Raw genomic sequence first — 16383 nt, 5'->3', positions numbered from 1 at the left:
ATATAATAGATTTTCTAAATATCCAATTTTCAGTGGATAGATAAAAGCAGTAAGTATTTACTATACTGCTTTTATCCTGAAGAATATTTATTAAAGATTGGGTCCTGCTGCTGATGAAAATCAATGCTAGGTTATTCATTCTGCATTTTACTCTTTACCTACTGTGTGTACAGTATTGCATTCAGTGCTTTAAAATATGCATATTATCCAAAAGAGAGTATACTTTATAATATTCTTCAGAATACCACAACTTCTAGCCAGAAACTAGAAGGAGGGAGGGAGAGAGAAAAAAATACTAAATGATTCATGGTATTATAATTGGCACACTTGTTTCTAATACTTTCCATTTTATTTGCTAAGACCATTGAAAAACCATCATAACATAATAATACCTGGTGAACTATTAGCAACATATTTATTTTGTTTCACATCAGGACCTCATGTTTTAGAAGGAAGAAAATCAAATCCTTGCCTATCATATTCTTCATTCATTTCTATAGGCCCATCTACAGTTTAACAAAAAAATGCATTGTATTTAGTGTTCAATTTGTCCTTTAGAGAAATAAAAGAGATTTATTGCATGCAAGGATATGGCTGAGATGTGTTTCCTTGAGTTCTGGTAAGGACTTCCTGCTTCCCTCTAGGAAAAAAAATATATATATATTTCACTTAAAAATCTCTGTGATCAGAATCTTTGAACAACCTTCCTCCAACATTGTAATTGTATCCCAATATCCCATTACCTCCCAGTCCTCTAAACTGAGAGTTTCACAAAGGCAAGTACCAGTTGTGTTTATTTATTACTATATCCCTGGTACCCAGCCCAGTGACATGCACATAATAGGTGTTCATTAAATTGAATCCTTTCATCTCAGATGTATTTGCTCATCCACTCTGGCTTTCTTATTACCACCTCCATGCCCTCTCCCAAGTAGCACTCTATCTGGACATCCTCTTTCCCCCAACCCATCTGCTTTCCCTTCCTGTTATTCATAGGACTCTGAATCCCTGCCAATGCTGCAGAGGCTTTTTAGGACAAGATCTATTCTTTATTGAGCAATGTATCTCATTCTAAAATCATCAAACACTCACTATTTCAAATGAGAACTTTTTCTTCCTTCACATCTTAAGTAAATGTTTACATCTATCCAGCATACATATTTTGATTATTGGTACTTTGTTTAGGGTTATCCATCCTCTATATGTTTGTCCACTTTGGTACTGGCTCTCTTCAGCTCTCATTCAGTGATCCACTAAAGAAAAAAGATTGATTGCTTGATGACTTGTGAATATAGAAAAAAAAAAAAAAAGATTGAGAAGCATCTGTTATATACTAAGAGACTCAGCTAGGCACTGAGGGTTTAGTGGTGAACAAGTTCCTTGTAAAGTTTATGATGAAGAGACTGAAACAGGCATTTAAATGATTCTAATATCATTGTGATAAATGCTAACGATTAGTGGTGATAACTTACAAAGGCAAAGTATGGGGAGCAATGAGGCTGCATAATAAAGGGAGCTGTCTTGGGCTTAAAAGAAGTCACACAGGGCTTCTTAAGGAAGTGATACCTGAGCCAGTCCCCAAATATGGGGAATTTTAGCTTCCACAAAGTCAATACCATGTCTTACTGACTTCAAAGCATCTGGCAAGCAAAATTTCTGACCAAACATGTGCCAGATGCCATAATATATGTGTTTGGGTAGCGGGTAACACAGGGCCTGCCCAAGAACTCCCATTTCCCCACAGATGTGAGAGCTTTCTAATTGTGGACCTGGAGTCCTGCCGACTTTGGGGTCAGTCATAGATGTCCCATGTTGTGCGGATAATAGAACCGAATGATTGACAGAGTTTGTATTGCCTGAGCAGTTAATTACTCCTCTGCTTTTTGAAAGATTGGGTGACAGATGGTAAACACCTTGACAGCAGATTCCACTGTAAACCACACAGGCGTGTAGGCAAGTCTGGACTGCTATCAATTTCCCACTGGATTTTTCTGTACTCAGAGACGTATAATTTTTAAGACTCATTTGCCCTTTAGGCAAGTTTTGTTTCAACTATGAGAAAATTTTATCTTCTAGGCTTCTATGTTGCAAGAACTTGTTTTGAATAAAAGGGAATCTTTATCAACCCACATGTCCTTGGGTTGATTCAAACCTGTTTGGTGTTGGAGATTTGGTCAGCCTGGGGAAGCTGTGTGCATTTTAATGGGAACAGCATGGCATTCATTACTCACCTGCTTCCTACCATCTGGATTTTCACAGCTCAGCAAGCATGGTGGGCTTCCTGCATATTAGCAGGGAAAGCTTGGCTCCTAAAAAGGGTGTGGCTAGGTCCCTGTGAAGTCATAATTTTACAATGAACACCATGAATAAATTGGGGTTGGCATTCTATCCCAGTAAGCTGCTTTCATATTTGAATGGTTGAAAAATAATACACCAGCAGGGGAAGGAGGAAAAACACAAATTGTCTTAATACTGGGAATCAAGTAAGTGGGAAGGAAAATTGGTTGTGTGGTGGAGTGAAATGGAAATGTGCATGTGAGAGTTTGTGCAGAGATATTGTAAGGCAAGGGAGTTTCCAACTCAACATGCATTAATAACCTGGCCCTGTGCAAAGTGCTATAAGGAAAACAAAAGATGGAAAGACAGGTATAGTAGCATGAATTTAGTTGAATATAACAGAAAACTTACTAACAGTAGCTTAAACCAACAATTTCAGACATAGGCGGTCTTAAGGTAGGTTTTAGTTGTTCAACAGTGTCATCAAAGATATTGTCGCATTCTCCCATCTGTCATACTCAGCTTCTTAGCCTTTTAAAGTCCATGGGCTTATTACCTCATGGTCAGATGATGGCTGCCACAGCCCCACATATTATGAACACATTTAATTACAAACAAAGGCAGGAAGCAAGGAAGAGTATGGTCAGAAGGCCTCCCCTCACTTACTTACTTTTATTCAGGGAAGAAAACTCTTTCCCAGAATCTCTGTCCCCTCCTGTTTCCCCAGTAGACTTTCCTATATGCCTCAATGGCCAGATCTGGGTCACACAATTACCCCTAGCCACAAGGGAGGCTAAAAAGCAAGTATGTGGGTTTTCCAACCTCTACAGTGGAACAGTAGGAGGCAGGCAAGGAAGAAAGACACTGAGCAGGAGTAGCCAAGCAAGAGTATCTGCCATGACACATCACCTGCCATTAATGGGCTTGATCTACAGGGTCAGACTAACATTTAAGCAGTGCCTATTTTTTAATACTGCACTTATGGTTAAGTAGGAAACAGCCATTGTGATAAGAGCTTGGGACTTGGAGCTATTGGACCCTTCTATCTGTATTATTTCATATAAGAGGTATACCAGCACCAGGTTGAAGATAAAACCAGTATGCACAGAATTAGTTAAGTGAAAGGAAGAGGATTCAGTATCCAAATACCAGACACTGGTTGGATGACAGAGGAAACAATTCTGGATCAAACAGAAAGTATGTATTATGCACAGTAGGTCAAGGATAGCAAGCATATGGTATGTGTAATCAGAACTGTGTATTCACTACTTCTGTCTTTAGGACCAAACTAAATGAGTGTGAGAAGCAGTGTCAAGTTAAGAAAGTAATGCTACTGAATCAGGAACTCAAACATAGTTCCATGTAAAGACAAGGGCATAGGTGAAAAGGTAGAATACTTAATGGATAACCTAGTTTGGGTGCAGGTTGGCAAAAGTGTATTGATGGATTTTTTTAACTCCATACCACCCAAACAGAATCCCAAATAGTAATAACATCTAGACAGAAAGATTTTAAAAAATCTTTGCCTCTGTGTACTAAGAAAATAATTATTGGTGCCAAATCAAGTTGAGTCATATCAATAGAGATCAGTAGTGTTAAACCTGTGTATCTACACAGCATTTTTAACTCTTAGAAGCTCTTATATCTATCAGTTCATTTTATTCCCATAATTTTACTTCTTTTGGAAGAATTGTCCACTAAAAAGAACAGTATGAAGGAACTTTCTGGAGTAAATGGAATTGTTCTATATCATGATAGTGGTTATGGATATATATCTCTATGCATTTGTCAAAACCTGTAGAACCGGATGCCACATAAAGTGAATTTTACACACACACACACACATAGATACACACACACACACATATATACATAGATATACAGATATATAGATTTTTTTTTTTTTTTGAGACCAAGTCTGGCTCTGTCGCCCAGGTGTGAGTGCAGTGGCATGATCTCGGCTCACTGCAACCTCCGCCTCCCAGGCTCAAGCGATCCTCCCACCTCAGCCTCCCGAGTAGCTGGGACCACAGACACACACCACCATGCCAAGCTATTTTTTTTATTTTTATTTTTGGTAGAAATGGGGTTTCACCATGCTACCCAGCCTGGTCTCAAACTCCTAAGCTCAAGCAATCCACCTACCTCAGCCTCCCAAAGTGCTGAGATTACAGGCATGAGCCACTGTGCCCAGCCTATATATAAATTTTAAATTTTTAAAAAGTTTTAAAGCTGCTAAGTGCTAAAATCTTTCATTCAGTTTGAAAACCAATTAAAATTGTTTACAAGTTTTAAATTGTTCAAGTATTTATGGTTATGGCAAAAAATAGAAAATACTGAAGATTTAGAAAAAGACCATAAGTAAATAAATTATGTACGTCCTACACCAAAACAGTACTATTTTGGATTCTCCTTGATAAACTTTTGTCTAGAGAGAGAGAGTGTGTGTGTATGTATAGTCATTAACAATTACTTGTAGGAGAGTCCGATTGTAAAGGAAACTTAGTTTTATATGTTAAGTGCCACCTTGTCATTAACAGAAGTTTCTGTAAGTGTACATATTGCTTTACCTGTTAGACAAGATATATTCTACCAAGAAGCATCTTCTCCGCTTCTTCTGGAATCTCCGCCTAGTTCAGCCCACCTGCCTCCACTCCTGTCTCCACCATGTCCATCAGGGTGCAGAAGTCCTACAAGGTGTCTACCTCTGGCACCTGGTCCTTCTGCAGCTGCTCCTAAACAAGTGGGCCTGGTGTCCGCATCATCTCCTTGAGCTTCTCCTGCGTGGGCAGCAGCAGCTTCCAGGGTGGCCTATGGTGGGGCCAGTGGCATGGGAGGCATCACTGCCGTCCCGGTCAACCAGAGCCTGTTGAGCCCCCTTAACCTGGAGGTGAACCTCAGCATCCAGGCTGTGAGCACCCAGGAGAAGGAGCAGATGAAGACTCTCAACAGTAAGTTTGCCTCCTTTGTCAACAAGGTACGGTTCTTGGAGCAGCAGAACAAGATGCTGAAGACCAAGTGGAGCCTCCTGCAGCAGCAGCAGAAGGCTGGGAGCAACATGGACAACATGTTGGAGAGCTATATCAACAGCCTTAGGCAGCAGCTGGAGACTCTGAGCCAGGAGAAGCTGAAGCTGGAGGCGGAGCTTGGCAACATGCAGGGGCTGGTGGAGGACTTCAAGAACAAGTATGAGGATGAGATCAATGAGCGTACAGAGATGGAGAATGAATTTGTCCTCATCAAGAAGGATGTGGATGAAGCTTACCTTAACGAGGTAGAGCTGGAGTCTTGCCTGGAAGGGCTGACGAGATCAACTTCCTCAGGCAGCTGTATGAAGAGGAGATCCAGGAGCTGCAGTCCCAGATCTCGGACATGTCTGTGGTACTGTCCACTGACAACAGCTGTTCACCGGACACGGACAGCATCATCACTGAGGTCAAGGTACAATACAAGGAGATGGCCAACAACAGCCGCGCTGAAGCCGAGAGCATATATCAGATCAAGTATGAGGAGCTGCAGACGCTGGCTGGGATGGACCTGCGTCTTACAAAGACTGAGATCTCTGAGATGAACCGGAACATCAGCCAGCTCCAGGCTGAGATTGAGGGCCTCAAAGGCCAGAGGACTTCCCTGGAGGTCGCCATCGCAGATGCCGAGCAGCACAGGGAGCTGGCCGTTAAGGATGCTAACGCCAAGCTGTCCGAGCTGGAGGCCGCCCTTCAGCCGGCCAAGCAGGACAGTAGCTGCGTGCGTACTAGGAGCTGATGAACCTCAAGCTGGCCGTGGACATCGAGATCGCCACCTACAGGAAGCTGCTGGAAGATGCACAACATGAGTATCCGTACGAAGACCACCAGCGGCTATGCAGGTAGTGTGAGCTCGGCCTATGGGGGCCTCGCAAGCTCTGGCCTCAGCTACGGCCTGGGCTCCAGCTCTGACTCTGGCGCAGGCTCCAGCTCCTTCAGCCGCACTAGCTCCACCAGGTCTGTGGTTGTGAAGAAGATTGAGACCCGCGATGGGAAGCTGGCGTCCTCTGACTTCCTGCCCAAGTGAACAGCTGCGGCAGCCCCTCCCAGCCTGCCGCTCCTGCCGCTGCCCCAGAGCCCAGGAGGGAGGCCGCTGTGCAAGGAAGCACAGGGAACAGGAGATTCACCTGAGGAGGCCGCTGTACAAGGAAGCACAGGGAACAGGAGACTCACCTGAGGCTCAGCCCTAGCCCTCAGCCTACCCGCGGGGGAGTTCACTGCCTGGAGACCCCCGCCCCTTGTCCATGCCTCCAGCTACAAAACAATTCAATTGTTTTTTGTTTTGTTTTTTCTGTCCAAAATTAAAACCTCAGCTAGCTCTGCCAAAAAAACAAAAAAAGAAAAAAAGAAAGAAAAGATATATTCTGAAATGAAAACACTTTGACAAAATTGCAATCATTTGACATAAACTGTTTTATTGACTGATTATTTTATAAATTTTATGACATATTAACATCTTTCAACAAGGTCATCTTGGCATAATCCCAGTAGGAGTATTTGGGTTTGGCCATAACCAGACTTCTTTCCTGTCCCCTCCCCAACCCCCTATTTGTGGAAAATATGCTCAAATGCACTATTTCAGTTACCAAAACTTACCAAAGTAAACCTTATCAGAGAAAATGGATGCTGACTTTGGACCGTGAACCAGGACCCAAGAAGCAGACTACAGTTTTATATGGAGGGGAGGAACAACTGTAATTCCAATCAGGACGCCTGAGAATCCCGTTTGTTTAATGATCCACAAAGTAGTCATTGCCAGTCTAGCTAGAAGCCTCTGTGCTGGTATGACAAATGATACACATCCTACCTCCCCCACCACCCACCCAGATTCATTACCCATTAATCTTGGCACCCCAGCCTAGAAGTGACCCCGCAAAACCTTCTCAACACAAACCTGGTAACTATGATCATTTCACCATCGTCATTCACTATGAATTATATTTTCCGTTCTTGTCTTAGCTGAAGGAGAAAACTACCAAAACCCAATCCAATCATCAGAAATAAAGCCAAGTATTGAGTGGGCAGAACTAGTCAGCTGATGCAAGTAGGGTAAATGACTTTATGATATTATCTACCAAATGTTTCTTAGATGAAAGATAAAACATTTAATGGGCTCTGAAAACTAAATTGCATTACCCTTTCATTTCCATCTCTATGATTGATGTTGAGAGGTCAATGCTAGTGACCTGGTCAGTAAGATATTCCATCTGTAGACTTTGAGTTTAGATCCTAAGTCTGAACTGAGTCTCCATTTTATCAAAACAGTCTGTGAGCTGTATATCACCTAATAATGTCACCCTGCTATGTGAGCTGTATATTACCTAATAATCCAGGTGCCTGCCTCAACTCAGTTCTCTGGCATTGCATAGACTTCAGCCTAGCATGATACTGCAAGAGACTAGGGATGAACTAGGAGATTCCTCTGTTTCTGTAAGCCTCACAATCATTAGCCTCACATGAGTATCACTGTTAAATCAATATCTATTATTCAGGTAAATAATACTTTATGTATGAAATTACCAGTCTAGAACTTTTGTAGGATGCTGAGATTGATTTAAAAAAAAAAAAAAAAAAAAAAAAGCTCAGCCTTAATAGTGCCTATTGAGCTAGAAATGGGGTTACCAGGCCACCATCTTGTGGAAATTAAATCAGCACAAATAGATGGGGAGCCAGGCAAATTTCACACTACCCAGGGTTTCCTTTAAAAATTGTCTTAACTACATTTGACCTTTCTAGCTGTTTCTGGCTTTTGTTTTTAGTCAATGTGTACTTTATCCACATCTATATAGAACAGAGGAAAAATGCTCATGTAGTTTCTTGATCAACAGCATGATTAGGCTGAACATTTAATGAAATGTGGAATTGTCATATAAACTTATAATTTAAAGGTGAAAGCCGTGTTGAACTCGATGAATTGATTTCTGTTGATCATGATTTCAAATGACGTTATTATCTCTAAACTTGCTACCTTACTATTACTATATCCTATTTCCATATCTCAAAATTATTGTGTCTTGAGCAGTATATTTTCCGGTTTAAAATGCCTTACCAAAGAGCATGCTGCAAACACAAGAGTATTTGTATCAGAAGTTTCCGTATCTTGAAATTGGAATGTAGAGTGATTCATGAGTTTTGCGTCAATTATTAAACAGTCATAGATGAAGATATGCAGAGATGGATGGGGCAGTAAAGTATTCCAGTTATACCTACTGGCTTAACAATGACAAATGAGTCAGGAAACATGAAAGTTCAAAACAAGTATTAACTTGAGCTGCCATGGCATATTCTCTGAAGGGAAGTAGACAATAGCATGATATAAACAGGTTCATGTACAGAGCACCTGGCTAGTAGAATTAAAATAAAGGTAAGGTCTCTGCAAGAGGACTAAGGAATTTCAGAATCCTGCCATGCAAATCACCCTTTCTCTTACAAGGTTCTTGAGGGAGACATAGCATTGAAGAATAATAACACTTGGAAAACAAAGGAAATATTTTTATTACCTGGGACAATGCCTAATATTCCACAATGCAGAATTCTAATAATACTGGCTTAAATCATGTGACTTTGACTTGCACTTGAATCCCACCTTGTTTTGACTTGCATGGACCTTAAAGTGAGAGTAGAGACATTTTCAGAGTCTAGGAAGAAGGAAAATGTATGTGTCATCCCCTGGGAAAGCAAGTGTTGTTGTCCTTGGAGTGGCATCTTCTTGGCAACTGAGCCAAGAGCTCACATTGGAAAAAGCTACTTAATTCTTTTCTGATACCCAACTTGTCCAAAAGGAAAGGCCCATCTTTAGTTCTCATTGTAAGGCCCTTGCAGCCCACCCAGAACTCTAGTGTTCTGCATTAGTCACTGTCCAGTGAAAGGGCATAGACTGCATGTAAGCAGAACCTCAGAACATAGCTCTAAGACAAGAGCTGAGCATTGTAAACCTCAGGCCTGGTTCCCACCACCCTCTCATTATTTCCTGCTACTCTTTCTTTCTGAGAAATGTTAGTATTTGAGCAGTTCAAGAGCCTTGAACTGGACCAGCCTTTGTACCTGACCAAAGACCAAGGTGAAAAGCAATAGCCATGCCTGCTTTAGGCTCTACCCAAATTGGGAAGCCCCATGAATAACCCTTTGACTTTTCACTCATTGAAAAGTCAGAAGCAGTGGTTAGTGTTAGAAGCATAACTTAGCACTGGTGCTTTCAAGCAGGGCAATCTGAGGCAACTGCAAATGTTAAGTAGATGCTTTCTCTCCTCTAAACATGGGAGTGGTTTGCTAAGATGGGCAAACTATAACAAAGGAAAGTGGTCAAATAACTCACTTGAGGTGTCTGACTTTCTCACTGGCTGGACTTTCTTTCTTCTCAATTCATGGGCATTGGTTACATAAATGGACCTTCTAAACTTACATCTGGAACTTAGTAACCATATTGCTTATTTTGTGTTTCCTTAAGGGTAGCATTCACTGGAGGAGCCTTCTTGAGAAAATGAACTAGATTTCTAGTTAAGAGCATCAGTATTGGAATGAGATAGCCTATTCCAAATGAAGACTCTGTACACTAGAAGTCATAAACTGATAACCCACAAATCATATTCAGCCCACAGATATGATTATTTTTTCATTCTCATGGCATTGAAAAAAATACTTGCCAATGTATAAACTTTAAGAGATTTTTGCATAAAAGTCTTCATTTCCAGCTTCCTATATATACTTAAAAAATCAAAACATCAGGCAATACATGGCAATACAGGCAATCATGGCCCCAATCAGCTTAAGCTAAATAGCCACTTGTCCCTTTAAAGGAGACATACGTAGTCTTTCTAGTTCACTTGTGTTACTTTGTGGCCCTGTAGGGCTTTGAATTTGCTATCTATGAGGTCAATCATCTAAGAAGTCAAAACAGGAAATCAAGAATTGTTCTTTTAAATGTGTCTAGCTTGAAAGTGACGAAGGTTTATACCTTATTTTTGTTAACTTCTGCACAATGAATGACCATAAGGAGCCTTTTCATACATGGAAAAGAACAGTTATATGTGAAGTGGAGAATTTTACACTACTTACCTGAACAAATCAGGCATACAAAGAAAATCCTGAAATGATGATATAAGAGTAAGATTTGAGATCAGAATTACTCAGGGGTAATTGCCTTAGTTTTCCACCTCACTGTTTCCCCTTTGCTTTCCTTACATAGATATTACCTTCAGAATGTTCCTGTCAAAGGCCATAGTCATAATTCCCCCGCCTCTTTTTTTTTTTTTTTTTTTTTAACTCATTTGCACTCTTGGTAGCAATTGTTGGAGCCCTGCAGGGGAATAATTGTGGGGGAATTAACCTCTGACATTTTTCTAAAAATAGCCCTAATAAATCCAATCATAGGTAATTTACCTGTCCATGTTCCTCCAGGGGTAACCAGCATGGAAGAAAGACTTGGCAGGCTGGCATTCCGTCAGCAATTATCTGTGATCTGAGTTCCTGGTGCCTGTGCATTTTCTCTGATTAGAAATACAGAGTACAAATTGCCCTCACTTCTCTGCCCCTGTGACCTTGTTTTCTCAGCACCCTTCTCCTGGGGTTGAAATAAGGCATGCTCTTCCAAAGGATGCATTGGACTCATAAAAAAAGAAGGGGCACGGGCCAAGCTAGAGCATTCGTCAGTTCCTTCCTTGAATTATTGACTGGCAGAGTTTTCCCAATTATTTCTTTGTGCTCTGTTCCTCCATTTTCCATGACTGAGCTTCAAGCGTCCTAACCCTGCTTCATCAGAGCCCCCAGGACTGATTTGAATAGCCACAACTGAAGCCTGTGTGGGGAAGATTCTTGGTGTAAAGGCCATGGGTGCATGAAGGGTGTGTGGTTGGTAGAAATCATCAAAGAAAATCACCATTTCCTTCAGCCATCATGAAGTTAATTTTCTCTTACTTAAAAAAGGGTCTAAATGTGCTTTTCCCTTTTATTCTCTCCAGATGTTCCAGGAGACCACAGGTCAGTGTGGGCATCTAGGAAATTTACTTCCCAAGTGCCACTTCTGGTGGCATTTAAAAACCCAGAACATAATATCCTTGTAAATTCCACTGCAGAGACAAAGCCCTAAGCCCTTAAATGCACAGAAAAGTATGTCTATTATCTATCCTTTCAAAGTAAGTGTGCAGTTACTTAAATTGCCTTTGTCTTCTTCTTTGCAGCTGACATTATCTCTACGGTAGAATTCAACCACACGGGAGAATTACTAGCGACAGGGGACAAGGGGGGTCGGGTTGTAATATTTCAACGAGAGCAGGAGGTAAGTGGTGGTGAATGCAAAATGCCCATTTTCTTCTCTTTTTAAAGGAGGCCTCCTACTGTTCTTTAATCCTTATGTGTCGCCCTTAACCTTGCTGCTTTGCTCGAAAACTAAAAACTGCCAAAAAGTCATTAACATCAGCAGTTCTACATTCAGACTCATAAAAGCCCTGTAAAAGAGAGCCTTTTCTGGGCATGGCCTTATCTTTCTAAGCCTGGATGTTACACCTTCAAAACAACTTCACTGCTAGCCTGACCTGCAACATTCCATGGGTGCTTGTTGAGCATAACTCCTCCATTTTCAGTGGGATCTGTCATAGAGCCATTGAAATTCAGTCTCCCTTGATTTCAGGTGCTGCCAGAATATGTAGGAGGAAAAAAAAAAAAAAAAAAAACATGGTTTATTTGCCAACAGATGTGAAGAGGACAACTTGGGACAGGAGAGAAGAAAATGATAGCTCGCCTCACCAAAGGGATTAAAGGCCACAAACTGGCATCTGAGTAAAGCATATGACACACATCACAGTATCACTGTAGGTGACACAGAAGCTCCTGAAGCTCAGTGCTACATATACGACCATTTCTGAGCAGGAGTTCTAACTTCCAGTGACTCTCATAAACCCATTTCTTCCTGAGACATGGGTTCCACTAGGAATTGTTTCTCTTTTTCATATAAATTGAGTTTTTTGGTGTCTGCTTCTGTTTGTCAGAATGGAATTATGGCCCAATTTGATTTCCTTGGCCTCCCCTGGCATGGTCTTGGAGCTTCCAGCAGGCCAGTCTGTGTTCTAGTAACTCTCCCATCTGCCACTGCCTGCCTCTGAGATTCACCGGGCACTCAGGAAGCGTGAGGGAGGCCCAGTGTGAGAGGAAGGTTTCACAAGAGACTTCCCTAGCAATTTAAAGCCTGCTTTGTGCCTCAAAGCCATTTGCGTTACACCTCCCCTCAAAAAAGGAAAGCCTCATTTAGAGGTGATATATTTGGTAATTGCACATTATTTGCAATTAATTTCTATAAGGGCATCGTAATCCCTCGGGGTTCCATATAAATTCAAGTGTTCAGCATTAAATCAGGCAACCAGCCTATTCCATTGGCCCTGGAAACACGAAAATGTGGTTGGCAAGTAGAAACTAATAGCTCTTCGTGACCTGGAATTTTTCCTGCTTTTCCAGAGCTGCCTAGTGCTAATTGGTCTGGCACATACTACACACACTTGACAGTCTGATTTGGATGGTAGCAAATCAACACTCTTATAAATGTATTGTTAAGGTGGACTGGCTCTCTCTGCAAATGAGCAGGATAGTACCAAGTATGTCAGCATTTAAAGTCTTTTGGACACTGATTTTCAAACCTCCTTTTCCAGCTTTTTCTTTAAAAAAAAAAAAAAAAAACCCAATTAAGTTCACAGTGATGATAAAGAGGAACCGGAGGAGCTATTTAGCATAAATTACCCAAGGCAGCATGTTGCCAGTAATATTCTGCTCTACATTTTCTGTTAGCTATTTATAGGTTTCACCTATTTTAATTTAGTGAAATATTTGGGAAGCCTGATTCATTAGTAGAATGATGGGGGACACATTTTCTAAAGCAGGGTAGTTTTGTTCAATAAAAAAATAAATGTCAATGAGGATAAAGAACCTGCAATTAAGCATTAAGCTTTGTGGCCAGTCTTGGGATTAAAATGAGCACTAAATCTGAGAAACAAACCCATGTGACGTCATCTAGGGCAGACCTGCTTTCGACTTCAGTGGGTGAACTCCAGGAGTGAATTCTTAGGAGGCACACAACCAGAGAGTCCGCACAAATACATTTCACACCCAGGGTTCAGCACTCTCGCTGGTCAGTAAGTTGAGATTTGGGTTTGGATATTTTATATCCACCTAGAAATACACAGTTGGAAATTAACCCTTTTATTAAGAGTCAAACTTCTATAACAAACGTTTAATAAGACTCATATTTGAATTTTTGAGTTTTTCAAAGCCTGCATCTCGAAGCTCTTGGTAATAAGGACCTAAAATACCTGAAATAAAACTTCCCTTTCCGCTTTCCTCTTCTTCTCCTTCTTTCTTTCACATCCTGTTTTTTCTCTTCTCTTCCTTTTTTTTCTTTTTCTTCCCGTTTCTGCAGACCCTTGCCCTTGTGTTTAATTCTCTCATGTATGTAGTCCCTGCTGTTTGCTCATTGCATAATCAGTGCTAGAGGAAAGCCAAGAGGTAAAATCTCATCATTCCTTAATGATGCAGGTAGCATCCCTGAGCTCCTGTCTGCTTTGTCACTCATGTTGGAAAGAAAAACAGAAAAAAGTAGCAGGGGCATATCTGATGCCCAAATCTGCTCCTTATGAGCTGTGAGACCTAGGGGAAGTCATTTAATATCTGAGCCTCTTTTGTCCATTTCCTTGCCCCGCCTACCTCAGAGATTTCATGAGAATCAAATGAGATCTTACAAGGCCAATGAAAGTCACAGATGCTACAACTTTGTAGTCTCTTTAAGGGCTCGATGTAAGTATTTACGAATGCCACTGTGGGATGGCTCACTCCGATGGGTGAGTGCAGCATCTGTTAGGATGCAAAAAGAAAATATTAGAACTTCTATTTATATTGATTTTAAAATTTTGTACTATTTTAATATATTTCTATGTATGTATTATATATACTATATGATAGTACAGAAGTTCATGTGTATAATTATATTTTTTTTTCAGAGGTGCTAGTGGCCCTGCCCTCATTCCACCCCCAATGACTGCTAGAAAAAAAAGAGGGTTGGTGAGTTTTACAGTTGGCTACTGTGATTTAATCATTTGTGTATTTTTTTTCCTTTCCTACAGAGTAAAAATCAGGTTCATCGTAGGGGTGAATACAATGTTTACAGCACATTCCAGAGCCATGAACCCGAGTTCGATTACCTGAAGAGTTTAGAAATAGAAGAAAAAATCAATAAAATAAGATGGCTCCCCCAGCAGAATGCAGCTTACTTTCTTCTGTCTACTAATGGTAGGTGGAAGTGATTTTTCCTGTTTGGTATTTTCAGTGATACAGTCGGCCAAACTATATATTTCAATCTCTCTTAACCTCAATTTTCCTTTGAACCGTGTGGGCTGTTGAAAAACTTAGAAATAACATTTGCAAGATGCTTAGCAGAGTGCCTGGCACACCCAGATTAGGGCCTCACTAAATAGTAACTATTGTTTTTTAAAATATTAAATTTATGACCCAATTACGTGAGACCCATTATCTGCAGTTTACAACTATTGCAGATGATTTGCAGGTGTTTTTGGAATGTGACTTCCTGTCTTAAGATTCACTGAATGTTATTCTGGGAATACATTTCAGGAAACTCAACATGCTGTCTCTGTGAGGTTGGCATATTGAATAGAAGTTATTAATCCCTGAATATATTTTAGGGTCTGCAAAGCAGATGGCTGTGTGTCTCTCTGACAAAAATTAAGTTCTAAGATAGGAGCACAAGGCAAGAAGAGATAGGGACTTTATCAAAAAAATAAAAAATCAAGAAAGGGTTTCTTTCCCTATCTCCCTCCATACTTAACACCATTTGTTGGATGAAGAAGAGTTGACATAAATAGGTCAGAGAGAGAGGATGTTGGGTATTGAATAGAGAGACAAATTACATAATCACTGGTAAGTCTTTATACAGTGGAATTACCTAACCTCCAGGTTCTTAAATCCTTGCTAAAAGAAACCATCTAAGCTCAAAACAACTTGGCATAAAGTCACATGTTAAAGGGTGCTAATTGAATAGCATAACAATTAAAAGGATTCATATTTAAAAATTAAACACCCTCTCCCAAGAAAATGAGTTGGAGAATGATTCATTTTATCTCACATGTGAATCTATGAGGAATATACATTTTAATTTAAATCGAGAAGCAAGAAGCAAGGGATTTAAAAAGAAAGGGAAATGTTCATATTTCAAGTGAAAAAATAAAATGTCAATAATGTGATCAAACATATATGAATATTTTTAAAGACTGGAAGGAAATACGACATAAGGTTCATCATGATTAATTTTTGTGCAGTATGGGTAACTTGCCAATTTGTTCCTTTTGTCATTTTAATTTGTAAAGTTTTTACAATGAGTCTTATATTAATGTCATGGAAAAAAGGGGGAAGTTATTTAATGCATTTGAACGCCAAATCTCTCAAATATAAAGCCAGCATAGAAGTCTAAAAAATTACAATTCGGATGCAACTGGTTTAGGGTTATCCAAGCATATCTCATCTCCTCATGACCAGATCTCTACTCATCTGTTTTTCTAGACTCCAGGTAGTTCGATTCTTTCTCATAACTGTATTTATTGTTCTGTTTACGTTTTACAATCCTGATTTCTTGGAAGCCAAACCACATAAATTTGTTTCAATTTCTTTCCTTTTACTTTTGCTATTTAAATTTCACTAACAGGCTTTGCAGATTCAACACTACTCGGAATAAAAGAGACTTATGATGATTTTGACTTACTTCAGGCAGAGGAAAAATGTCTGATTGTCTTCTATAGCTAACTTACTTTATATGATCAAATTTAGCCTATTGATTATTGCATTTAAAACTCAAGGACTTGGCCAGGCGCGGTGGCTCATGCCTGTAATCCCAGCACTTTGGGAGGCCGAGGTGGGCGGATCACGAGATCAGGAGATCGAGACCATCCTGGCTAACACGGTGAAACCCCGTCCCTACTAAAAATACAAAAAAAAAAAATTAGCCTGGTGTGGTGGCGGGCACCTGTAGTACCAGCTACTCGGGAAGCTGAGGCAGGAGAATGGCGTGAATCCAGGAGGCAGGGCTTGAAGT

At 40.4% G+C, this 16383-nt stretch overlaps 1 protein-coding gene and 1 pseudogene across 9 annotated transcripts in view; both read left to right on the top strand.

Annotated features, from left to right (window-relative positions):
- PPP2R2B (protein phosphatase 2, regulatory subunit B, beta) overlaps positions 1 to 16383 on the top strand; it is a 516438-nt gene that overhangs the window by 391873 nt on the left and 108182 nt on the right. For all 9 annotated transcript variants that reach the window (XM_012001547.1, XM_012001545.1, XM_012001551.1 and 6 more), the window contains 2 exons: positions 11480 to 11577; positions 14405 to 14570. In XM_012001547.1, coding sequence (XP_011856937.1) covers positions 11480 to 11577; positions 14405 to 14570 — 264 coding nt within the window. The remainder of the gene's footprint in view (positions 1 to 11479; positions 11578 to 14404; positions 14571 to 16383) is intronic.
- On the top strand, positions 4903 to 6627 carry LOC105554909 (annotated as a pseudogene).

Source organism: Mandrillus leucophaeus, unplaced genomic scaffold, assembly GCF_000951045.1.
Source record: "Mandrillus leucophaeus isolate KB7577 unplaced genomic scaffold, Mleu.le_1.0 Scaffold663, whole genome shotgun sequence".
NCBI lineage: Eukaryota > Metazoa > Chordata > Mammalia > Primates > Cercopithecidae > Mandrillus > Mandrillus leucophaeus.
This window is presented reverse-complemented; position numbering and strand designations above follow the sequence as displayed.